General features: G+C 47.1%; 4 protein-coding genes and 1 non-coding gene across 7 annotated transcripts; 1 reads left to right on the forward strand and 4 right to left on the reverse strand.

Annotated features, from left to right (window-relative positions):
* Window positions 1-5,260: 5,260 nt before the first annotated feature.
* On the reverse strand, window positions 5,261-7,898 carry LOC120646473 (wall-associated receptor kinase 5-like). The gene is made up of 3 exons (XM_039923031.1): window positions 7,595-7,898; window positions 7,434-7,457; window positions 5,261-6,450 (listed from the first exon to the last, which is right to left on the reverse strand). The coding sequence occupies exons 1-3, from the start codon at window positions 7,896-7,898 to the stop codon at window positions 5,261-5,263; spliced, it is 1,518 nt and encodes a 505-aa protein (XP_039778965.1).
* A 1,088-nt stretch (window positions 7,899-8,986) lies between these two features.
* Window positions 8,987-9,643, reverse strand: LOC120646474. The gene has a single exon (XM_039923032.1). It carries the CDS (start codon window positions 9,641-9,643, stop codon window positions 8,987-8,989), a length of 657 nt encoding a protein of 218 aa, XP_039778966.1.
* Window positions 9,644-9,850: 207 nt separating this feature from the next.
* TRNAV-CAC lies at window positions 9,851-9,924 on the forward strand. The gene has a single exon. It is a non-coding gene; the product is annotated as a tRNA-Val (tRNA).
* A 90-nt stretch (window positions 9,925-10,014) lies between these two features.
* Window positions 10,015-15,157, reverse strand: LOC120646050 (histone-lysine N-methyltransferase, H3 lysine-9 specific SUVH3-like). Of its 3 annotated transcripts, XM_039922758.1 has the most exons (3): window positions 14,856-15,157; window positions 12,394-14,155; window positions 10,015-10,376 (listed from the first exon to the last, which is right to left on the reverse strand). In XM_039922758.1, exons 2-3 carry the CDS (start codon window positions 13,346-13,348, stop codon window positions 10,330-10,332), a joined length of 1,002 nt encoding a protein of 333 aa, XP_039778692.1. In that variant the 5' UTR covers window positions 13,349-14,155; window positions 14,856-15,157; the 3' UTR covers window positions 10,015-10,329. The 3 variants fall into 3 exon arrangements, 2 of the variants coding, with proteins under 2 accessions (XP_039778692.1, XP_039778691.1); XR_005664261.1 differs by lacking the exons at window positions 12,394-14,155; window positions 14,856-15,157 and adding an exon at window positions 10,971-11,576; XM_039922757.1 differs by lacking the exon at window positions 10,015-10,376 and having other exon boundaries at window positions 12,023-14,155.
* A 135-nt stretch (window positions 15,158-15,292) lies between these two features.
* LOC120646052 (mitochondrial import inner membrane translocase subunit TIM8-like) lies at window positions 15,293-17,228 on the reverse strand. Its single transcript, XM_039922759.1, has 2 exons — window positions 17,057-17,228; window positions 15,293-15,698 (listed from the first exon to the last, which is right to left on the reverse strand). Exons 1-2 carry the CDS (start codon window positions 17,102-17,104, stop codon window positions 15,513-15,515), a joined length of 234 nt encoding a protein of 77 aa, XP_039778693.1. The 5' UTR covers window positions 17,105-17,228; the 3' UTR covers window positions 15,293-15,512.
* Window positions 17,229-20,176: the final 2,948 nt, after the last annotated feature.

A 20,176-nucleotide genomic window follows, 5' to 3' on the forward strand; every position in this document is an offset into this window, starting at 1 on the left:
GGTCCTTAGTTGTGACAAGATGGATATCTCCCTTCCTTGCCCTGCCACACAGGCACGAGCACGCCAACGGCAAATCACATAGAAATGCCATCCATCCCGTCTAAACACACTTTTCAAAAACACCACTTTTATCCCTTCCCACACACACACGTTTTCTTTATAAAACAAATTGTATGGTATAAAAGATCCTAAGCGTACTAGCGGCGATTAACGTCCAAGCAAAATCAGATATTAATCTAGGTAGTCAAGGAATGGTCATAACAAATCAAGGGGTGGCTATCCAATCGTGTTTTCATGCAAGAAAACATATGCAATTTTATAAAACAGGCCATTGGGTTGTGTTTATAAAAACTAGGACAGAAACATGCATCAAAGGATGGGATTGAACTTGCCGTCTTCGTAGCCTTCGGGGAGGTCCTGTCCTTCGGGCTCGGGGTCGCGGAACTGGTCCTCGTTCCCTTGCTCGCAGTACTGCTCGTTCACGGAATCTCCCTCGTTCACACCGTGGTCTACGACGCATACAAACAAGCATACAATCAATAAAAAGAAATAAAAGTTTTATCATTGAGCTCGAGTCGGAAATAATTAAGATACGGAGTTCGGAGCAATATCTTTGGGTGGTTTCCTAATGGCATGGTCCAAACTATGTTATGAGAGGTGTGGTAAAGTTTTGGGTAGATCCGAGGTTGTTAGGCGCATGAAATGATAGGTCAAAGGAGTGTTTAGGGCCTAAACAGGGGTCCAGGGACCTGTTTGTAATTAAACTTGAGAAGGCAGGGCTTGGTTTGTATTTTAGAAACTAATTGGGTTATTTAAAAAGGGTCAGGGGTTTATTTATAAATGTGTTTATATGGAGGGGGGTTTGATTGCAAAATAGGAAAACAGGAAGGGTTTTTTGGTTAAAATGGTGGGGGTTCTTTACTGAATAGAGAAAAGGGGAGGGGGCTCAAGGCAAAACTGCCTTTCCTCTTCCTCCCCTCAACGCAGAACAGGGGAGGGGTGGTGGCGCGTCGGCGGCGGCCCGATTCGGGCGCCTAGGGCGAAGGCGGTGGCCGGGAGGAGGGGGAAAAAGGGAGGAGGTGGGGGAGGTTCGATTGCTCTACCTATCTCAAGCTGGGGTGGAGCAGAGAGGCGGGGCGACGGGAGCAAGCGGCGGCGAGCAGAGGCGGCTGCGGCGGTGATGCTGCAAGGCCGAGGAGGGGGCGCGTGGAGGCTGTGCGGGTTCGTGGAGGGCTGGGGTGCGTGGAGTGCCTATTTATAGGCGTGGAATGGCGGTGGCGAGGGGAGGACGCCGGTGGCCGGGCTCGGCGGCCATTAATGGCGCCCCGGCATTGTGGAGTGGCGTGGCATGTGATTCGTGGCGTCGACGCGATGTTTCGGGCAGCGGCACGGCGGGCAAGATGGAGGCGAGCACATGGAGGTGGCAGCGGTGGCGTGGGCTTGGTGGGCAGGGGGTGCTGTTGCTAAGCGACGGCGGCGCGGAGGATGCACGTGGAGCAGTGCGTGGGCGGGTCCAGAGCGGGGTGAGAGGGACCGGGCGGCCGGCTAGTGGCGCGCGTGCGCATGCGCGCCCGCGCGTCGAGGCGGCGAGCGGCACGGTGGCTCGGCGGGGCGTGCGGCGTGTCGTGGCGCGCGTGGAGCGGCGTGCCGGGTGCGGCGAGCTCGTGCGCGCGCTGCGGCACGGGTAGCGGGCGGCAGCAGCGGTGCGGCCGCGTGTGGGGTCGGCCAGGGCGGGGCGCGCGCGCGGCTGGGCAGGCGGGGTCGGGCGGTGCGCGGCCGAGCGACGCCGCGGCGCGGCGTGCCGAGCGCCGTGCGCGCGTGTGCGTGCGCACGGGCAGCCGGGGGTGGTGCGCGCGCTGGAGGCGAGCGTGGTCGGGGCAGCGTGTGTGCACAGGGCGGGGAGCGTGGCCGGGCGGAGCATGGGGGCGAGCGGCGTTCGGGGCGTGCGCGCGGGAGTGGAGTAGGGGAGGTCGGGCCGGGGCAGGCCGGGCCGAGCGGCCAAGGAGCAGAGAAGGAAGGAGGGAGAAGGGGGAAGGGAGAAAATAAAAAGGAAAAAGAGGAAAAGAAAATGGAGAAAAGAAAAGAAAAAGGAAAGAGGAAAAAGGGAAGAGAGAGAGAAAAGAGAGAAGGAAAATAGAAAGGGGAGAAGAAATGGAGAAAAGAGAAGAAAAATAGGAAAAAGTGGAAAAAAGGAAAATAAAAAGGGAAGGGGGAGAGGGGAGTGAGTGCGCGCCGGCGGCGATGGCGGGGTGTGCGGGCCAGGCGTGCGCGGCCGGGTGCGTGGGCCAAGGGAGGTATGCGCGGCCGGGTGCGCGGGCCAGGGATGAGGGGATGGAAAGGGAGAGAGAAAAAGGGAAGAGAGATTCACGGCGACGATCGCGACAGGCGGTGAGGAAAAAGAGAGAAGTACGGTCAGCGGAAAAAGGGTGGAACGATGAAGTCGGATGTCAGGACGGCGGAAAAATTCATGGAGGGGTTTAGGGTTTAGAATTAAATGAGCTCAACGATGAAACAGAGTTTTGAAAAAATTTAGCGTGTGATTTATTTTGGTGAATTTTTCGTGTCGTTACACACTATCACCTTTGCCATTCCTCGTTGATTTGGATGCGGTCTTGCTTTGTTGAACAATCTTTCGAAGTCAATTAGTATCCAATCCATTTGCTCGAATTCCCTTAGCGATTTGGCGGTGCCCATGGTTCTTCCTTTCTTTTCCGGGTCGTCTTTCGTTGCACTCCGGATCGATGCTTCTTCATCGTGGTTTGTCTCTATGACTTTCCCATGTTTCGGTTGTTCTTCCCTCACTTCCGATGTCTCTTTTCTAAAAATTCCAGCAAGCACCCGCACTTGAGATTCTTCCTTGGAGCTTGCCGAACATCGTTTTTCCCAATCTCTTCGCATGGCCGCAACCTTGCTTATTTTTTGTAGGAGTTGGGTGGCTTCCATGAATGTTTTATCCATGAGATCTCCTCCTGCACACATTTGAACAAATTGCATGCACTCGGGGGTTAGGGAAAAATAAAAGGTATGCAAGAATACATCATCGGAAAATCCGAGCTTCGGTCCTTGTTCAATCAACCCATTGAATCTATCCCATGCTTGATCTATCCCTTCTTTTTCTCCTTGCGCGAAGTTGATCACTTGCTTCCGAATATGTTGAACCTTGCTTAACGGAAAGAACCGCTCGCAAAATTTCTTCATCAAGTCATCCCAATTTCCTTTTACCTCGAAGGATGCAAGTGCAAACCATCTTCTCGCTTCTGCCGCAAGTGAGTATGGGAAAAGATTCCATCTAAACCAAGCTAGCGGAACTCCGTCTTGTTGTACCGTGTTGCATAGCATTGTGAACCACTTGATATGTCTATATGGGTTGTCCGTCTCATCTCCTCTAAAGGGGTTTGCCGCCGCCATCTTGATGATTTGAGGCTTGATCTCATACTCGGTGGCTCACAACACCGAATCTGATTTTTGCATGTCGAAGTCCTCCGATCGCGGGCTTGCATAATCCCTTAATGATTTTTCTCCTTCCTCCATGTGTTGAATGAGAAGGGCCATCTAGACAATCAAAACAAAAACAAAAACAAAAAATTTCTATGAAAAAGGTTAGGTGTTAGTAACCAACAAAATTAATACAAAGTTAAACGTAGTAAAATCGCTTGTTCCCCGGCAACGGCGCCAGAAAAGCTTGTTGACGCTCCTTAGAGCGCCAATTTATGTACCGCAAGCGCACGGATCGTGTAGCTTTTCCCCTAGAGTATTTCCCCAAAGTTTATCAATACATGGAACAAGTGTTCTACTATGCTTAACTAAGCACTAATGATGTTGGTAAAAGATCTATATTGAGTGATTAAGTGTGAAATAGATCTAATCTAACCAATCTAATCTAATCTAGACTAGTGACCAATGATAGGTGTGTGCACAAGATCTAAAGAGCATTTGTCCATAGGGTCTAGGATCACTAGAGATGTAATCGCCGAGCAACGAAGAACAGATCTAATCTACCAAAGGTGTGTTTCAAGATCAAAACCTTTCCCTCCCGCATACTGTCACTACACGAGGATAATCGGTAATGAACAACAAGAACATGATAGTTGATGTAATCTAAGTAAACCATGCAAGAGCAAAGCAAACCCAAAGCCAAGTCGCGACCTATTAAGCATCAAAGCATCATCAACAAGAATCGTGATAGATCAATCTCATAGGATTCGGCAATTACAACTCAAGATCTCCTTACAACCCCATGAACAAACGAGGACTTTACCCCATGAAGCTAGGCGAAGCGTAGTCGATCATGGTGACGAAATCTCCGGCAAGGGATGGATCCCTTGCTGTTCTCCAACTTGCAGCGGCGCCGAGGGACGATGAGGCCTCCGGTGTCGCCTTTCTCTTGTGTCTAACTCGAATGGATCTCTGGAAATCGTCTCTGGATGCTCTCCCCTGGAATGCTTTCCTTCTTGACGGTGGCTTCGGGGTATTTATAGGTGGATATGGTCGGTGGTTTTGGTAAAACACAGGGTAGGGTTGACGAATACTTCGCGCTGAAGAAAATTGAGGCCGATTGGGCCCCGGATTGGGCTAGGCCGGCCGGCCTAAAGGGCTCCAGGCCGGCCGGCCTGGGCTCTTTCTGGCCCCTTTTGGCTCCATCTTTCGCGTGCGGGCTCTTCTCCTTATTCCTCAATTTAGCCCAGTTGTGACCCTGCGTCAAAACATCTCCGAAAATGTCCAATTTCCTGCCAAAGTACAACATGCTCCAAAATCCAAGACAAAATCGAAAACGGTCAAGTTCGGGTGCCAAGTGGCGGGTTAGCACATGAATCATCCCGAAGAATTTACCAAAACCTCTCCTAATTGTATAATAAAATGGGTACTTAAGGAGCGCCAACAAATGTCCACCTAAGATTCTAGGTGGCTTCACATGGACGCTTGAAAGGAGCCTCAAGATATATAATATAGTAATTCAAAAGAAGGATGTTTTTTGACAAAGGTTTTAGAATGTTTTTTGACAGAGGTTTTAGAGGCCCTGGCCCCTTATTGCAAAGGATCGGAAAAACAAAAAGTATAGCATTGGCATCATCAATCAGGATCACATGTGAAAATTGCAAAAGGTGGAACGAAGTCCGCCGGTCTGACTTATTTTTCCAGAAAAGTTAACTATCAGCTGCAATAATGCAAAACTAATATAACATTGATCTGTGTCGATTCACTCAACTGATCGAAAGACGCGACTTGATCATTCAGCCCCGAGACCCGAGCTTCCTCCAAGCTAGCTCACTCTAGTGATGTAATCAATATCGGCTTGCAGAGTGTCCTTGTTCGTCCCCCCAATAATAGACATGTCATTCACTCGGACGTAGTTCTCCTCCTCAGACTCCTCTGTTACATCACTGGAAGCATACTCTTTTGCTGCATGAATACCTTCAAGCGTCATTTCCAGCTGTCTCATGGTTGGCCTCTCCTTGCTTACTGATTTCACACACATTGCTGCCAACAGTGCGATATCAATGACTTCCCCACCCGCTTCCTTGACAACTTGTGGATCCAATATACCAACTAAGTTATCTTCTGAAAGTAGAGAGGCAAAATGATTTACAAGACCATGACCCTCTGGGGATCTATAATACACTGGCTTCTTTCTGGTGAGCAACTCTATAAGAATCACACCAAAGCTATAGACGTCACTTTTATCAGTAAGGTGCCCCGTGCTATGGTACGTAGGGTCCAAGTATCCAAATGTTCCTTGCACAACTGTATCCAACCCGGTTTGGTCAACCGGAATGTACCTAGAAGCTCCAAAGTCTGACAACTTCATAGTTAAGTTATCATCAAGAAGTATGTTAGGAGACTTGATGTCCCTATGAATTATTGGCATCGAAACAAGCGAGTGGAGATATGCGAGAGCCCTAGCAGTTTCAACAGCAATCCTCACTCTATCTTTCCATGGCAATGATAATAAAGCTTCCACGTGAAGATGATTGTATAAGGTGCCATTGGAAATGAACTCGTAAACAAGTAGAGGAACTTCTGCCTCAATGCAACACCCATGAAGCTTCACAACATTCCTATGGTTTATCTGAGAGAGGATAACAACCTCATTTATAAACTCATCAATTTCTCTCTGTATAATTATCTTTGACTTCTTAATTGCCACGACGTGTAGATTTGATAAAATTCCCTTATACACTGTGCCATGCCCTCCACCGCCTAACTCACGGGCTTTGTCAAAGTTGTTGGTGGCCTTCTCTAACTCATCTAAAGTAAGAATCATTCTCTCACTTATGTCTGCCCTTTGGCATACTAATTGTTGTAGCAATTGACCATGGTTTTGCTTGAAGAACCTTTGTCTCATCCTTTTCTTTCGTGTCATGATTCTATGGATCATAAATGTGATGCTTAGGACTAGAAAGAGAAGCACTGCCCCACTTCCAACTCCTAGGCCGATGGTTAGCCCTGAGACTGACACAATGGTTAACTTCAGAAATATAAATAAAAGAGCACAATAAAACAATCTTTTATTTAGGGTTTGTCACTCAGAATATTTGTCTTAGTAGGTGCAAACAATTTTGTTCCGATTATCCCTATCCATCTACAGTTTGAAGGACGCCTTTTTAGAATTTCTCTGTGTAATACACATATTTATCACCAAGATATTTGTACTGCACTACTTCTATATTCGTAAAGTACTAATATTTATCATAAAAGGTTGTTATTAAAAGTTTGGCACGGAGGCTGGAAATTAAACCTTTCTTCATGGGAACCCTGCATGATAATCTACAACAATAGAAGACCTCTAATAAAAAAGAACCTCCAATTTAGTTTTAAGTGGGGCCTTACTCCAAGCTCTATGTGTACGTTCAAAATTGTTGCTTGTGCTTTATTTGTTCTGTTGTGCCTTTCGTAACACATTCGGTGCTAGAAAAGGGACATTCCTAGGCCCCACTCAGATCGAGTGTGCTCTTTAATTTGTGCTTAAAAAGAAACAATCGACTTCTTTTTACTTTTTCTCGATGTTCAAGATGCTACTTTGACCACTATTCTCCAGTACATATATAAGATGTTTATAAACTAAATCTAACAAGATTGAGAGACTGTGGATTACTTACAAGACAAATATAAACTTGAATATAATTTTAGCGTTCCCGAACTAAGAGAATACTAAAAAAATATATATCATCAGACAAGGTTTTCAGAATTTTATGAGAAAATCTTGTAAAAAAGCTCAAGTATTTATGCATAATAAGAGTTTGAAGGACTTTGAACAACCATTTAATTTGCTATATATATATGGGTTGACTAGTTAATTTAGGAACACGAATTACCTTTATTTGGATCATGCGGTTTGACGCAGCCATCTCGAGTGTATGGGTCGCCGATGGTTCCCTCGGGACATAGGCACCAATACCCACCAGGTAAATTTGTGCAATTTGAAAAGCATTTACCTGGGACCGAGCACTCGTCGATATCTAATAACCAAGGGTAAAATATCATTCTTGGGCATAAAAAAACACAGTAAGTATAATAGAGTCATGCGTACGTGCTACTATATATATATACATGTAATAAATAGCTAGATATATAGATAACTAATTAATAAATTTACCTTGGCATCCGTCAGTGAGGTAAGGGTTGCCTTGGTAACCCTGGTCGCACCTGCATATGTAGCCGCCGATGTCGAGGCCCTTGCAGGTGCCGTGACGGCTATGGCATGCGGTGGTGCCCAAATCATATGGGCATGTGGCATTCCCAGGACGTGTCTCATTTGGCCCTGGCACCGCGCTGGCAGACGACAGGGACCATTCCTGCAGCAGGTACCCAAAGCTGAGGCCAAGGATGGGCGCCGATGTGTTGCGGAGCACCATCACCTCCACCAGGCGCATGGTGGAGTCATCGAGGGAGATGCTCATGATCTGCAACGAGTCTCGAAGGAGCAGCACTGACGGGCTTGTTGTGTCGCAGGTGAGGCGGAACGACTCCCCAAGATGACAGCCGGGCTCGATGCCGAAGGGGTACGTAGGGCACGCTCACGCCGCCGCAGCTGGTGCTGCAGTTGGGACGACGAAACCCCATCGGCAGCTGGGGCTGGGCTGCGTCGGCGGCCACCACCACCAACAAGAGGAGCGGCCACCACCAACAGGGCATGGCCTCAAACATGCATGCGCCGGCCTGCTATATAGTACTAGTGCTACATACCTTCTAGGCAACACACTGGCGGGCAAACCCAATCGCGTACGGCATACATACAAGCCGGCGGACATTCATATGCACGTCCTAGTGCTCACAATTAGCTTAATTAGTAACCCAACCAACCAAAACAATGGCCATCGATAGCAAATTGTCTCCATACGGTGTTGGTTGCATAACCAAGTCTCAAGGAGGCAACCACTGCCAACGCGATGAGCTTCATCAACCCATCACAGCACAAATAACGCATATGTTTTGGGTGACAACTGATGAAACGCATGGAAGTATAAACCACCATGGTTGCAGAGATTGAAGCCAGATTAGGTGAACACATACAGTCACCACCCGAGAACCGAAGCCATGCCATAGCTAACCTGCTATCGCATCTTGTTCTGATGTAGATGATTTTTTTTTCCTCGAATACGCGCACAGCGTATCATTGTATTAAGACGAAGAAGAAATTGGTATAGTGTTCGGTTACAACCCAAATGGAACGGACTCCAGATGGACACAAGCCGGCAAGCCAGCTGAACACAATCCGAAAGATAAACTCTCACATGAACTACTCACATTCCGCATAACCTAAAAGACGGGCTTTAAGCGTAGTCTTCAGTCAATACTCCATCCCACAGAGGGAGAGCTCTTGCTCTTGTTCTTCAACATCGAAAACATCTGATGTAGACGATGATTTGGGTCACATAAAACTATACATATCATGCTCATGTTATTCCAATTCCCAGGTGTGTCTCTGGAAGTAACGCGTCAGCCAATAGTCTAACAGAAAAGAAAAGGTACAATATCGATACAATTTTTAATCATCAGCATGTTGGAGCAAAGCTGATGCAAGCTTGGCCAGCTTGAACGCGCAGCCGTCCTCTACCGTCAGCGGCGACGCCACATGCCTCCTGACGAACTCGGCCTCGCACTGCTCCGCCTCCCTCGCGGCTTGGTCCAGGCAAGATTTCGCCTCGCCGTACCGGAACTCCTTGACTAGATCCGAGCACCTAGGCTGCATTTGCAGTATGCTACCGTACAACGCCTGGCACGCCTGCAGGCACCACCTCATGGGACCTTCTATGTTGTCTTGTTTCTTGAGCAGATTACCGATCTGTGCTGATGTGCTGGTGGCGTTGGCGGTTAGGAGGTCGACGGCGATGATGGCGAGCTTCTGATAGTCATCGGCGTACTGGCTCTCGTTGTCGGAGTTGAGAGCCGCCAGGCAGAAGTTGATGTCGAAGTATGGATTGCCTGCGCCGATGACGGTCTTGCATATAGGAAACAACGGCAGGTCGACGGGCGCTGCTGCTGCAGTAACCTCAGCGCGAGTGGCCGAGACTGTTAGGAGCGCGCCGCCGCCAAGAGGAGGAAGACGAAGATGCTGACAGTACTGCTGAAGGAGTAAGGGGAAGAGGCCATGTCCACTTTTGTTCTTGGATGGATGAGTAGTTGAGATGTTTTTGTGGAACATGGTGCGCATGTGTATTTATACTGAGTTCATCAACATGGCAACAAATAATTGATGAGACGAATCCAAGATTAGACAAAGCGAATCCAATTGTGGGATATGGCATTGATTGTGGGATACTGAGTTCATCATCATGGATCATTGTGCTACGCTATCTTATTATATGAGAATTTGGATCTAATAACGGACGATCAGTGGGTTAATCGAAATGTCTGGGTGGTGTAGTTGGTTATCACGTTAGTCTCACACACTAAAGGTCCCCAGTTGGAACCTGGGCTCAGACAAGATATTTTTTGTTCCTTCATTTCCCACTGTTTTTTTTTTCTCCCGTGTCTATCCATGCTGGAAGATATAGCAGAAGCGTATTAACAACATTACTCTGGCAACTATGCAGCTTTGCTCACATTTTATCACAACATTATCATGCTTGTGAGCCATCTAGTGACCCTTTCGTTATATTACAGTACTTAAAACAGTCCGTAGCGCAGATGTACATGACACCACATACTGCCATTCCAGAGTATGGGCCCTAGGGTAACACATTTTTCCTAAACTTGAGCATTCCAGCCAGACATGCTTACACAAAATACCCACTGCCACAACAGCTAAGCGCCTCACTGACTACTAACGCGCATTTCAACCTACTACCTGTCTGCCCCGTTGCCAGTAGCAGTAGAAACCAAAATCCCTTACAAGACACGTCCCTGCTTACACAAGCCCAAAGGAACACTGCAACCTGAAAAGACAAGATAGAAGCATTAAGTAACCATGGCCAAATTGAGCTTACCAAAATCTACCGTACAATTTTACCACATTTCACACATTGACAAATGCATGAGCAATGAAATGCATTGTTACTCTAGTTGTCAGCGACTTTTTCCCAGATTTTAGCAAAACATACAATGCTCAACTGCCTTATCTTTATGTGTGGAATGACCTGCAGTCCTGATAAAAAGTTGTCCTTTTTGTGCTTTTTCTTGGGGGTAGAAAGAAAAGATGTTGGGGTTGAGATGGACATGCATTGTCCAAATGTTGGCCAAGAACAGAACTGAATTATTAAACAATCTTGAAAGTGCCATCAAGAATAACAGCTACTCAATATGTAAACAAGACTGTGATCTACTAAACAGCAACCACTGAGCACCGGAGCAAGATATATTCAAATTTAGAAGGATTATATTGATGATTGATAGATTCGATAAAAAGAAAATAATCATCATAAAAATATACAGAATAGTAAAGAGTTCAGCAGAATGGATCAATACTGATACATAGTAAGTTGTAAGAATAATTTGTAGCGCAGCGATCAGAAATGATAAAATTTCTTTACCTGCTTTAGTATATAAGTTCATGCATTCCCAGCACGTCTTTCAGTTTTATCAGAAAGAACCTCGGCAATTGGTAGAGCCACAAAAGCATGGCTTGAGTTTGGGAGCATTTGGAAACTTTCCCTTGATGCCAGGAGGAGTTCCTCTTGTTCCATAATCATAAGTCAATTCAGTCATGGGAGGAATATGTTTCATTGCAAAAAACATGATATGTGGGTAACTGTTGACTTCTCCAGCCGGGTGGCGGATTGCACCCGCCTAATCCTAAGTGTAGGATGAGCTTGGGGGCTGACAAGGGATGCTCGATCTAGAGGCGTAAGAACACGGAAAGCACACAAGGATTTAGAGTGGTTCGGGCCGCCGGAGCGTAATACCCTACGTCCACTGTGTGATGTATTGCCTGAGCTTGTGTGCAAGCTGGGGGAGGAGCTGAACTCGTGAAAAGTTGTCCTTTCTACCGTGCGTGCTCTCCCTTTTATATGTCCAAGGGGAGCACATACACTAAGCGGGGCTCCGACAGGTGGACCCGGCAATGTATTATAAACTACACTTTGGCCTTCAACGCCTCAGATCCGGAGATCTTGTCGTCGGCTTCCATGCATAGCTTCTAACCAGGGATGGTCTTGAGCTGTCTTGTCGGTGTAGAGTCTAGCCTCTGCAGCCGCGCGTCGAGGTCATGATGAAGCGCCGAACTACTGACTCAGTCCACTGTAGCAGCATGCACTGTTGCTCCAGTCAGTAGCTGATCATCATGACTCGTCGCCCATGCGCGCGGCGCTGAGTCTTTAATGCTTGCCTTGGTAACTGACGAACCGTCTCGGTAACTCGCGATCCACAGTGTGGACTGACAAAAACTGCCCCGTGCCCAGCGGCAGCAGAGCACGCCTCAACCACTCGCACTTAATGCGGGTGGGAGAGGGAGCTTCCAGCGGAAGGCTTGCGCCTGCGCCCGCGTCTGCGTGACACGTGGCGGCTCCGGACCCCTCCCGAGCGGCTAGCTGAGCCGAGAGCTCACGGGGGTCCGGATAGGGACGTGGAGGTCCCGGAACCATCTGCGGGAGTCCGGATGGCACGTGGAGATCCCGGACCCATCTGCGGGAGTCCGGATGGCACGTGGAGGTCCCGGACCCACCTGCGGGTGTCCGGGTAAGCGGTCACAGGTGCTGAGTATTTCCACCTCTTGGACACGTGGTGACACCGGACCCGCTTCCCGAGCGGGAAGTGGGTCCGGGACTGTTGGTCCGGTGAGATGGAGTCGGACCCTAGGGGTCCGGTTGCTCAGCGCCTTAGGACGTAGTTACGGATAACTACGCGAGTCTTGGCACAGTAGGAGTGGGTACCCAGTTGCAGGGTCCTGACAATACTGTACAGGCTGCCAAAGGAGATTTGGAGAACAGCTATGGTTCAGAAAGCGAGCCACATTACCTGAACTTTTTGCACTTATGACAATAGGTAATTTCTTTAGTCTCTCAGTTCTGACATTAGCACTTGCGTCTTCAAGTAATTCTGCTCCTTGGTTCCATCTTAAAGTCTTATCAATGGGCCATGATGTGCAAAAGGCATATTCATCTTCCTCTCCATCCATGTTCATATTTGTTTCATCAATGATTTTACCAGCATACTCACAGATGAATGTGCCAGCACGAATGGGATCCCAAGACCAGACACCCCATCCACAATCCCCAGTCCAAAAGACCTCAAAGTTCAGATAAACACCCTTCTGTGTGACCCTGTTTCGACAATCCTGAGAACACTGGCATCTGGAAGAGCACTCATAAAGCATTGGAATATGCTTCACAAGCAATCCAGGGGAGGTGTAAGGAAGATCACCACCGTTCAGCTGTGAACATGAACAATTAGGATCACCAGGCAAGCACACACTAGGACACTTGCAGCTCTGTAATGCTTTTGTCTTGCTAAGTGGCCTCAAATACTCCACTCCAGTTACATAGTTGAAGTATCTTGGCCCTTTCTCATCATCAACATCATTGACAAGGCAAACAGGTGTGTTCTCCACTTTTGATGATAAATCCAGTAGTATAGCCTTGTCTCTTGTTGCAGGATTTGCTTTCCACTTCTCAGTCATCTTCCAAACTGAAATTCCATCAGGCTGTCCTGGCTCTCTTCTCAGCTTATACTTGAACACACTAAAGCCATTCTTTGCTTTGTCCATCCAGGAATCTTCGACCCGATAAAGTCCATCATAGATGTAAATTTTGCCCGAGTTTAAGAAAGGGTCTTGTTCACTGCGCACAACCCTGATCAGGTTTTTCTTTTTCATGCTGTTCATGAGAGCGAGGTTACCTCTTTCAAGCTTCTGATCGTGCTTCTCCTTGTACCGACTATTGCCTCCCTGGCCTGTGTACACCAAAATGTTCATGTCATTGTCATCATTCTCATAACCACCAGATGAGATGATGCTGACAGCCAGAGTATCATTGTTTCCAACATGCTAAGCGGAAATGTAATCAATGCCAGCCATTGCAGGTGCATGTAAGCCTACAATGCACATTTCAATCCTGAAGAAGAAAATGTCTCCAATTTCAACACCAGGTACAGGTCCTATGGTCTTCAGGTTATTGATCCTCAGGCCATTCCGCATCATGAGAGTACCAGCTTTCAAGTCAGACCTCCTGCCTGCGTTCTCTTTTTCATCGAGTTGCAGTATACGGCGCCGAAGTGAATCAAACATCATCATGATTTCTTCAACTGATTCATTTGGGTCACTTGACGAGGATGGACAGGAGGTGAGTTCTATGTTGAGGCTTCTCTTTGTTGACCTGCGCTTGATGTTAGCTGCATCAGAGTACCCAGCCTGCTGAGTCCTCTTGGTTGTCTTCCGTGATGTCGATGCTGGTTTTTTATGGTCAGAAAAGGGCTTGTAGTCTTCATCCGATGATTCATATTCATGTCGCGGAATGGGAAATGCTGCTGAGATTGGAGTAGCCTTCATAGGAATTGGTGACTTTGGTAACGGCTGACCAAATGATGCTGCAGATTGTTCTGGTGAGGCGCGCGGCCTGAACGGCGTGACAAAAACTAGCATTGGATCAGTCGACTGGGTTGTCACATCATATCCCAGAGGAGTTGGAAACATTGGTGCTAATGACCGCAAAGGCTTCATGTCCAATGGTTGCTCTTGATCATCATTTTCTGATTCATCTTGCGAGTTCTTCATGGTGAACTCCTGATAGTTGCACTGAACAATGGTCAATAAAGGTCACCGAACAGTCTGTATTTGTAATGGTAGCAGTGATAAAAATAACCAACAAATTGTGATTACCGTGTGTAAAATGTATGCAAAATTGTGTACTAAACAAGTGAGATGGATGTACAAGAAACAAGAAACAGAAATGACAGACACAAAATAAAATATAAGAGATAACACAAATGACGAGCAAAACAACGACAAATGACAATTTCTAAAAGAAAATAACAGGAGCATAATATCTTCTTAAGTCCAACAATAATCAAATCTAGAAGAAAATGAATATCCATTGATCATTGCGTGTTTTGCTGAGCATAAAGAAGTCACACTAGATATATGTATCTAGTATGCTTACAGATTCAAGTGGATGGATTCACACAAAGCACAAATGCTTCAGCGAGCTACTTCTTCCACCTTTAGATATTAATAAAATAAAATGCAGGTATAAATAAAGAGACGATAGGGGGGGGGATATGATATATTTGTGCAACATTGAGGAGATCGCCCAGGCAACCAGAAAAAAGAGGGCCATTTCTTTCAGTCAAATCTAAATCTTAGGTTATTCTAGGCAACCACTTGCACGCACCAAAAGAACACTAGCAAAATCAAGAGTTGGGCGTTGAGACTAAAACTTTCAGAGTAGCAGATTAGCTAGGGAAGATGAGATGAGAGCTGTAACCTTGGGGATGTCGCCGGAGCAAACAGTGCACGGAGTCTTCGGAGCTCACAAGGTCGGAAGAAAAAGGCGCCGGGTGCTGTGCTGGTACAGTGGTGGAGTTGCTCCTCGTTCAGGTCGCTTCTCTCAAGATATATACGAACACGTATACGAACACGGGACAGCAGGCAAGTCGTGTCACCGCTCATTAATCTCTGGCTGACTGGCTTTCACCAAACAAACAGTGAATCCACTCTCCACCGTTGGACTTGGTTAAACCTCGAGATACGGGCTCCTGGAATTTGCTGGAAACAACTAAAAAGAATGTAAAATAGTAGTTGCTAAACTGATGAATCAGCGGTTAGTCGACGTAGCCAGGATAGGGTGGTAAATTTGTAGGCCTTGTTGCACATCAGCTCATGATCATTTTAATCCAACATCACGTCACCTTAGAACGCATGTAGGAGCATTTTTTGGCCTCTGCTTCACTCCAGGTTAAAGCATAGAGAAGTACTAACAGAACATGACACATTGGGCATGCCTTTCTATCAATTTCACTAACAATAGTGCGCCAGCAAAAATATAGCAGAACTCGTGCTACAGCACAACACATGTACTCTGTTTGGATGGTCCAGAGGGTACAAGAATTTTAGCTGTAGAGAAACGCCGATGTGACTTCAGCTAGCGCTCGGTGAAGCGTTGCATGGTCATCATCTTCACTTCTGCGAAGCGTTTTGCGCAGTTGGACAAGCACGAAGCCTCACTCCTGCTGAAGCTGCTTCCGATGCTCCCAGTAACGCATTTGTCCCAGCAAACATGAGTCAGCTTTGCCACGAGCTCGTTTGTCAAGGCCTTCGTTCTCTCCTCCTGCAACACACGAAAAATTCTTCAGTAATTCTATTTCCGTCAGAGGAACCATCACTATGTCAGTTCAGTTGCACAGTTTTTTCCCCAAAGAGATACTGGAGGCACTAATTGTAAATGCTACAAAAGATTCGAAGGATACAGGGTGATACTAATTAACTCTCCAGTATGCAGATAAGAAAATCAAACTGAGACAGAAATCAGTTCCTTGAGTAGCAAAGGTACTTTAACAAAGGCCATGTTTCCGTGAAGCATAATAGAAGGAAAGAGTCATTGCCTCATGTAACTATTCGCTTCAAATTGGAAATTTGACATCACCAACCATCATTATTACCCCAGGTTCGACTACTTAACTACAAAATGCAGACTTTTGCGCTATTCAGACCTTGCAGATCACCACAGCACATCTGTAAGTGTAAACATGCTAATTTTTATGCTACTCACAACTACACAGCTCACAAATTTCACTACAGAACCATCACAGATGCTGTCTAAAAATAGTTAATCTCAATCATAGAAACAGTGCGCATCCTGGACAGACATTAGGTTCAGTTAAAAACACGGGAATGCAACATGCCAGCTCCTTGTATAAATCACACATAGACATGGGAATTCAAGAGAGTTTAAATTCAAGCAATTAGCTTATAAACTAAACTGTTTCTGTGTTACCATGAGGCCAAACTCTTTCTATGGGTCCACGAGATCACTTATTATTATATGGATCCCTGAAGTCACTTTTAACACCCATTCTGAACTAACACGGTCGTTAAGTACGGGTTACAAGAAAACCAGTCAGGAAGTCCTGTTAGTTTAGATCAGATAGAAACATTTTATATTTTTTTTAGAAAAAAAAATGTGTGAGCCCATTTAGGCTTTGCCAGAATTAGCAGAGTGATAGTTCGATAAATCAGTATACAGTCAGTGCTATGTATGGTTTACGAACAGAGAAAAATCTGGTACTACCTCCAGTTATAGAATGGATCTGAGAGCAGTTACATCTCTGTACGAACCCCTGCCACACCTGTAAACCCCGAATCCAGGGGCACTATCGCTCTCAGCATATTAAAGATTCGCTTAGCTCTATTATAATCCAGGAACTATATAGCAGAGCACACCGAAGAAGAATAATAAGTCTAAACAACGGAAAAGGGGAAGATACGAAATCCACGTGGGGGTTTAATGGTTCACACAGCAAGAAGAATCAGTACATTTTAGCCACGATTTACCAAGTTTTTGCATCATAGGTGCCTGCCTAGGTGTACATCGAGCAGCAGCGTCCACTAGATCAGAGAGCCCGAGAGGGGGGAATCGCTAATCACATCAGATGTTCTTTTTAGGTCTACTAGGTTGGAGTGGGATACCTCTATGAGCGCCTTGAGGCGCGGGTTGTTGAGGACCGAAGCATCCATGGCTTGGCTTGGCTGGCTGGCCTTCCTCTCTGGAGCTCGATCTCGGTGGTGCCGGGTGCCCTCGCCGATATTTCTTCTAGGCAAGAACGGGAATGGGAGGAGCGGAGGCCGGAGGGGAGAAGTGGAGATGTTGGTAGTTGGGCCTTGATTTGACGCGCTGGGCTTTTGGGCCTAGTAATCTTTTTGGGCCGGGCCTAGACCGGGGAACCACTTGAATTGTGCATATGCCAGGGAATTCCAACCAATTTACGTCAATTTTGAGGATTTGCCGGCTCATTCTTCGAAAATGCTCATAGGAGTAGGGTTTGCGTACGTGTGTTCATAAGGGTGTGAGTGTACGTGTGTTGTGAGTGTCTGAGTTGTACTGTGTAATCTAAAAAAACCAATTTTATATTTTTATTTATCAGGACAAGACAATTGTGCTAGCTAACTAGCGATGCACACGATCGTTTCGATGCGTAATCGTACGGTTACGTTTCGGAAAGATAATGATATAGTACATACTAGTATGTGACGTCATCAACCGTCATCTTTAATAATTGACATGGTGACAGATATGGATGGGTACACAGGTTTCTTGCATTGCTTCTCTTCATGCCTTGTGTGATGATGGATCGATGGATAGATAGAGTTTGTTCCGGTTTTGGCGGTTGCGTCCATTTTAATTCTATGCGCTACCGCCACGCAGCACTAGCCAAAGTGAGCACCATCTGTCTGTCTGTCTGTCACTGCTAGTGCGATCGATCCATGTTGCATTTGGAGCCAAGCAAAGCCATGGACTCACGCACAGGGTTAACCATTTCGTTTTCCGGTCAAATCCCGGTGTTTAGCGGAAACAGAATTCCGTTCCGAAATTTCGGTAAATTTCGGCGAATTTCGTTGAATTTCGATCGAAATTTGTTGAATTTTGAATTTGAAAACGAAATATACCGAAAAATACCGAAATTTCGGATCCCGGTAACTAGCGGAAACGAAAAATTTCGGCGAAATTTCGCCGAAATTGTTAACCCTGCTCACGCATCGCATTTGCATTGCACGCGCACGAGTAATACCAAGACAGCAAAACGACGTCATTTTTTTTTAATTTCAGTCATCCAGCAGAGCTATGCATAATGCTGGTCTCCTGAATCGTTCCAAGTGGGGTATTTGGATCCCAATAGCTAAAATTTAGTCATGTCATGTCCGATGTTTCGATGCCAATTAGAAGGAAGTAGCATGAGCTAATTATAAAGTCTAGGGCTAATTCGCGAGCGAATGCTGAATGCTAGTGTTTTTTTCTTAATTGCTCCATGCATCTCTAGCTTATATATTTACAGTCTCATCAGTTCTATTTAAAGGTGGGACCAGAAGGGGCATGGCCTTTGCTGTTGAGTGCTTCACTCTAATTAAGTTGCTGAGTGCTACCTGGCACCTACTAGCAGTTTGAACTTAATTTCAAGATACGGCCGGAATTAAACAAGACGACACTCTTTGCTGGTTGTTGAGTGCTTCATCAAGTAGGGTAATTTTGCTCCTAGACACCCTATAATGTTGACTTTTGCCACTGGACACTACTCAATCTTTCCTTTGCTGCTGGACACTATTTAAGTGTGCATCTTTGCTTCTGGATACCACAGTCACTATAATATTCATTTTGAGAAGAAAGGATGGAGAAAAGTTTTAAAATGACCAAATTACTCCTAGCTCATAACGCTAACCTGTTCAACCCAAGCAGCCCCACCCGTCGCTCCCCATACCCGCCCGACCCCAACAGCGCTGCCGCCGCCCTCGACGCCCATCGCCGCCGCCGCCTCCTCCCTCGAAGCCGCCCTACACAGTGGTGAGGCAATACCTTGGCATACCGACAATAAAGACGATGACGGCGAGGCCAACCACGCCTGCACCGGCAGCGAACCCCATGTCCCTGCCCTTGAATTGCTGGATATACACGAACACCATGACGATGATCGATGGCGCCACCGGTGCAGAGGCTAAGCAGCAGCCAGTTGAGCCCACTGTGTTGAGCTCAAGGTCGTAGATGTCGAACTCGAGGAGGTTGGCGATGGCCGCAATGAGGTGGTCTTGCCGGTGCCCGGCAGGCCGCAGAGCAGGTACCCGAGCTTCCACACAGCCGGCGCACGAAGCGGAGCGGGTCGGCGTGGCTGCCATCGCGGAATGCTAGGAATCGAGCATTGGGCACTACTGCTGCCATCCGGCGTCGCCTCCCGGGGCCCCAAACCCGTCGCACGGGCCGGGGAACGGCGCGTAGTGCGCGGTGTCGCCGCCGCCGCCGCCTGGTGCCTCCGCGCTTCGCAACGTCCAGCGCACGCGGACATCCCGGAACGTGTGTCGCGCGTGGCGTTATCGTCCAGGAGCGATGCAGGGCTACATCGGCATCCCGACGTACCCGATGGGCGGCTCGTCTAGCGCCGACGAGCAATCGGCGAGACGACGATGTCGTCCGGCGCGAAGCGCCCCCGTGACTCCGGCCCTGCGTCGCACAACGTGCAGCAGCAGCCGCCGCCGCCGCAGCTCAATCTGCCTGGCGGCGCGGCAACCTGTCGCAGGTGGGGAACAACAGTCACGGGGGTGGCTGGCGGTGGGTGGGGACAGATGGAACAGGAGGGAGGGGTCGGATGGATAGGATAAGATCTCATAGGTAGTTTGGTCTTTCTTTTAATTCTACTATTTATTTAATTAGAAAATGAATACTATAATGCATATAGTGTCTTGTAGCAAATATGCAAATTTGAAAGGTGTCCACTGGCAAATACATAATTTAGTAATATTCGTCAACAAATATCAATATTAAAGAGTGTCCCATAGCAAATTTACCCCATCAAGTAAGTGTGATGACGCGCGCCACGTCAAAACATTGATTTGCTAGGCGGTAGAAATTTTCTTGCACAAATGGAGTAGAAACTAGTTAGTTTCAACTTTGAAGGCACGAAACAAAAGGAAAACCATGAACCGGCTAATTAGTAGCCTTTGACAGTGTGAGTAATTAGCTAGCTAGGGTGGAAGCACACAAAAGGTACACCAAAGATGCGGCCACAGCCAGATCAAGGCTCCAAAGTCGTTCCATGACGAGGC

This window comes from Panicum virgatum, chromosome 8K (genome assembly GCF_016808335.1).
Source record: "Panicum virgatum strain AP13 chromosome 8K, P.virgatum_v5, whole genome shotgun sequence".
Taxonomy (NCBI): Eukaryota; Viridiplantae; Streptophyta; class Magnoliopsida; order Poales; family Poaceae; genus Panicum; species Panicum virgatum.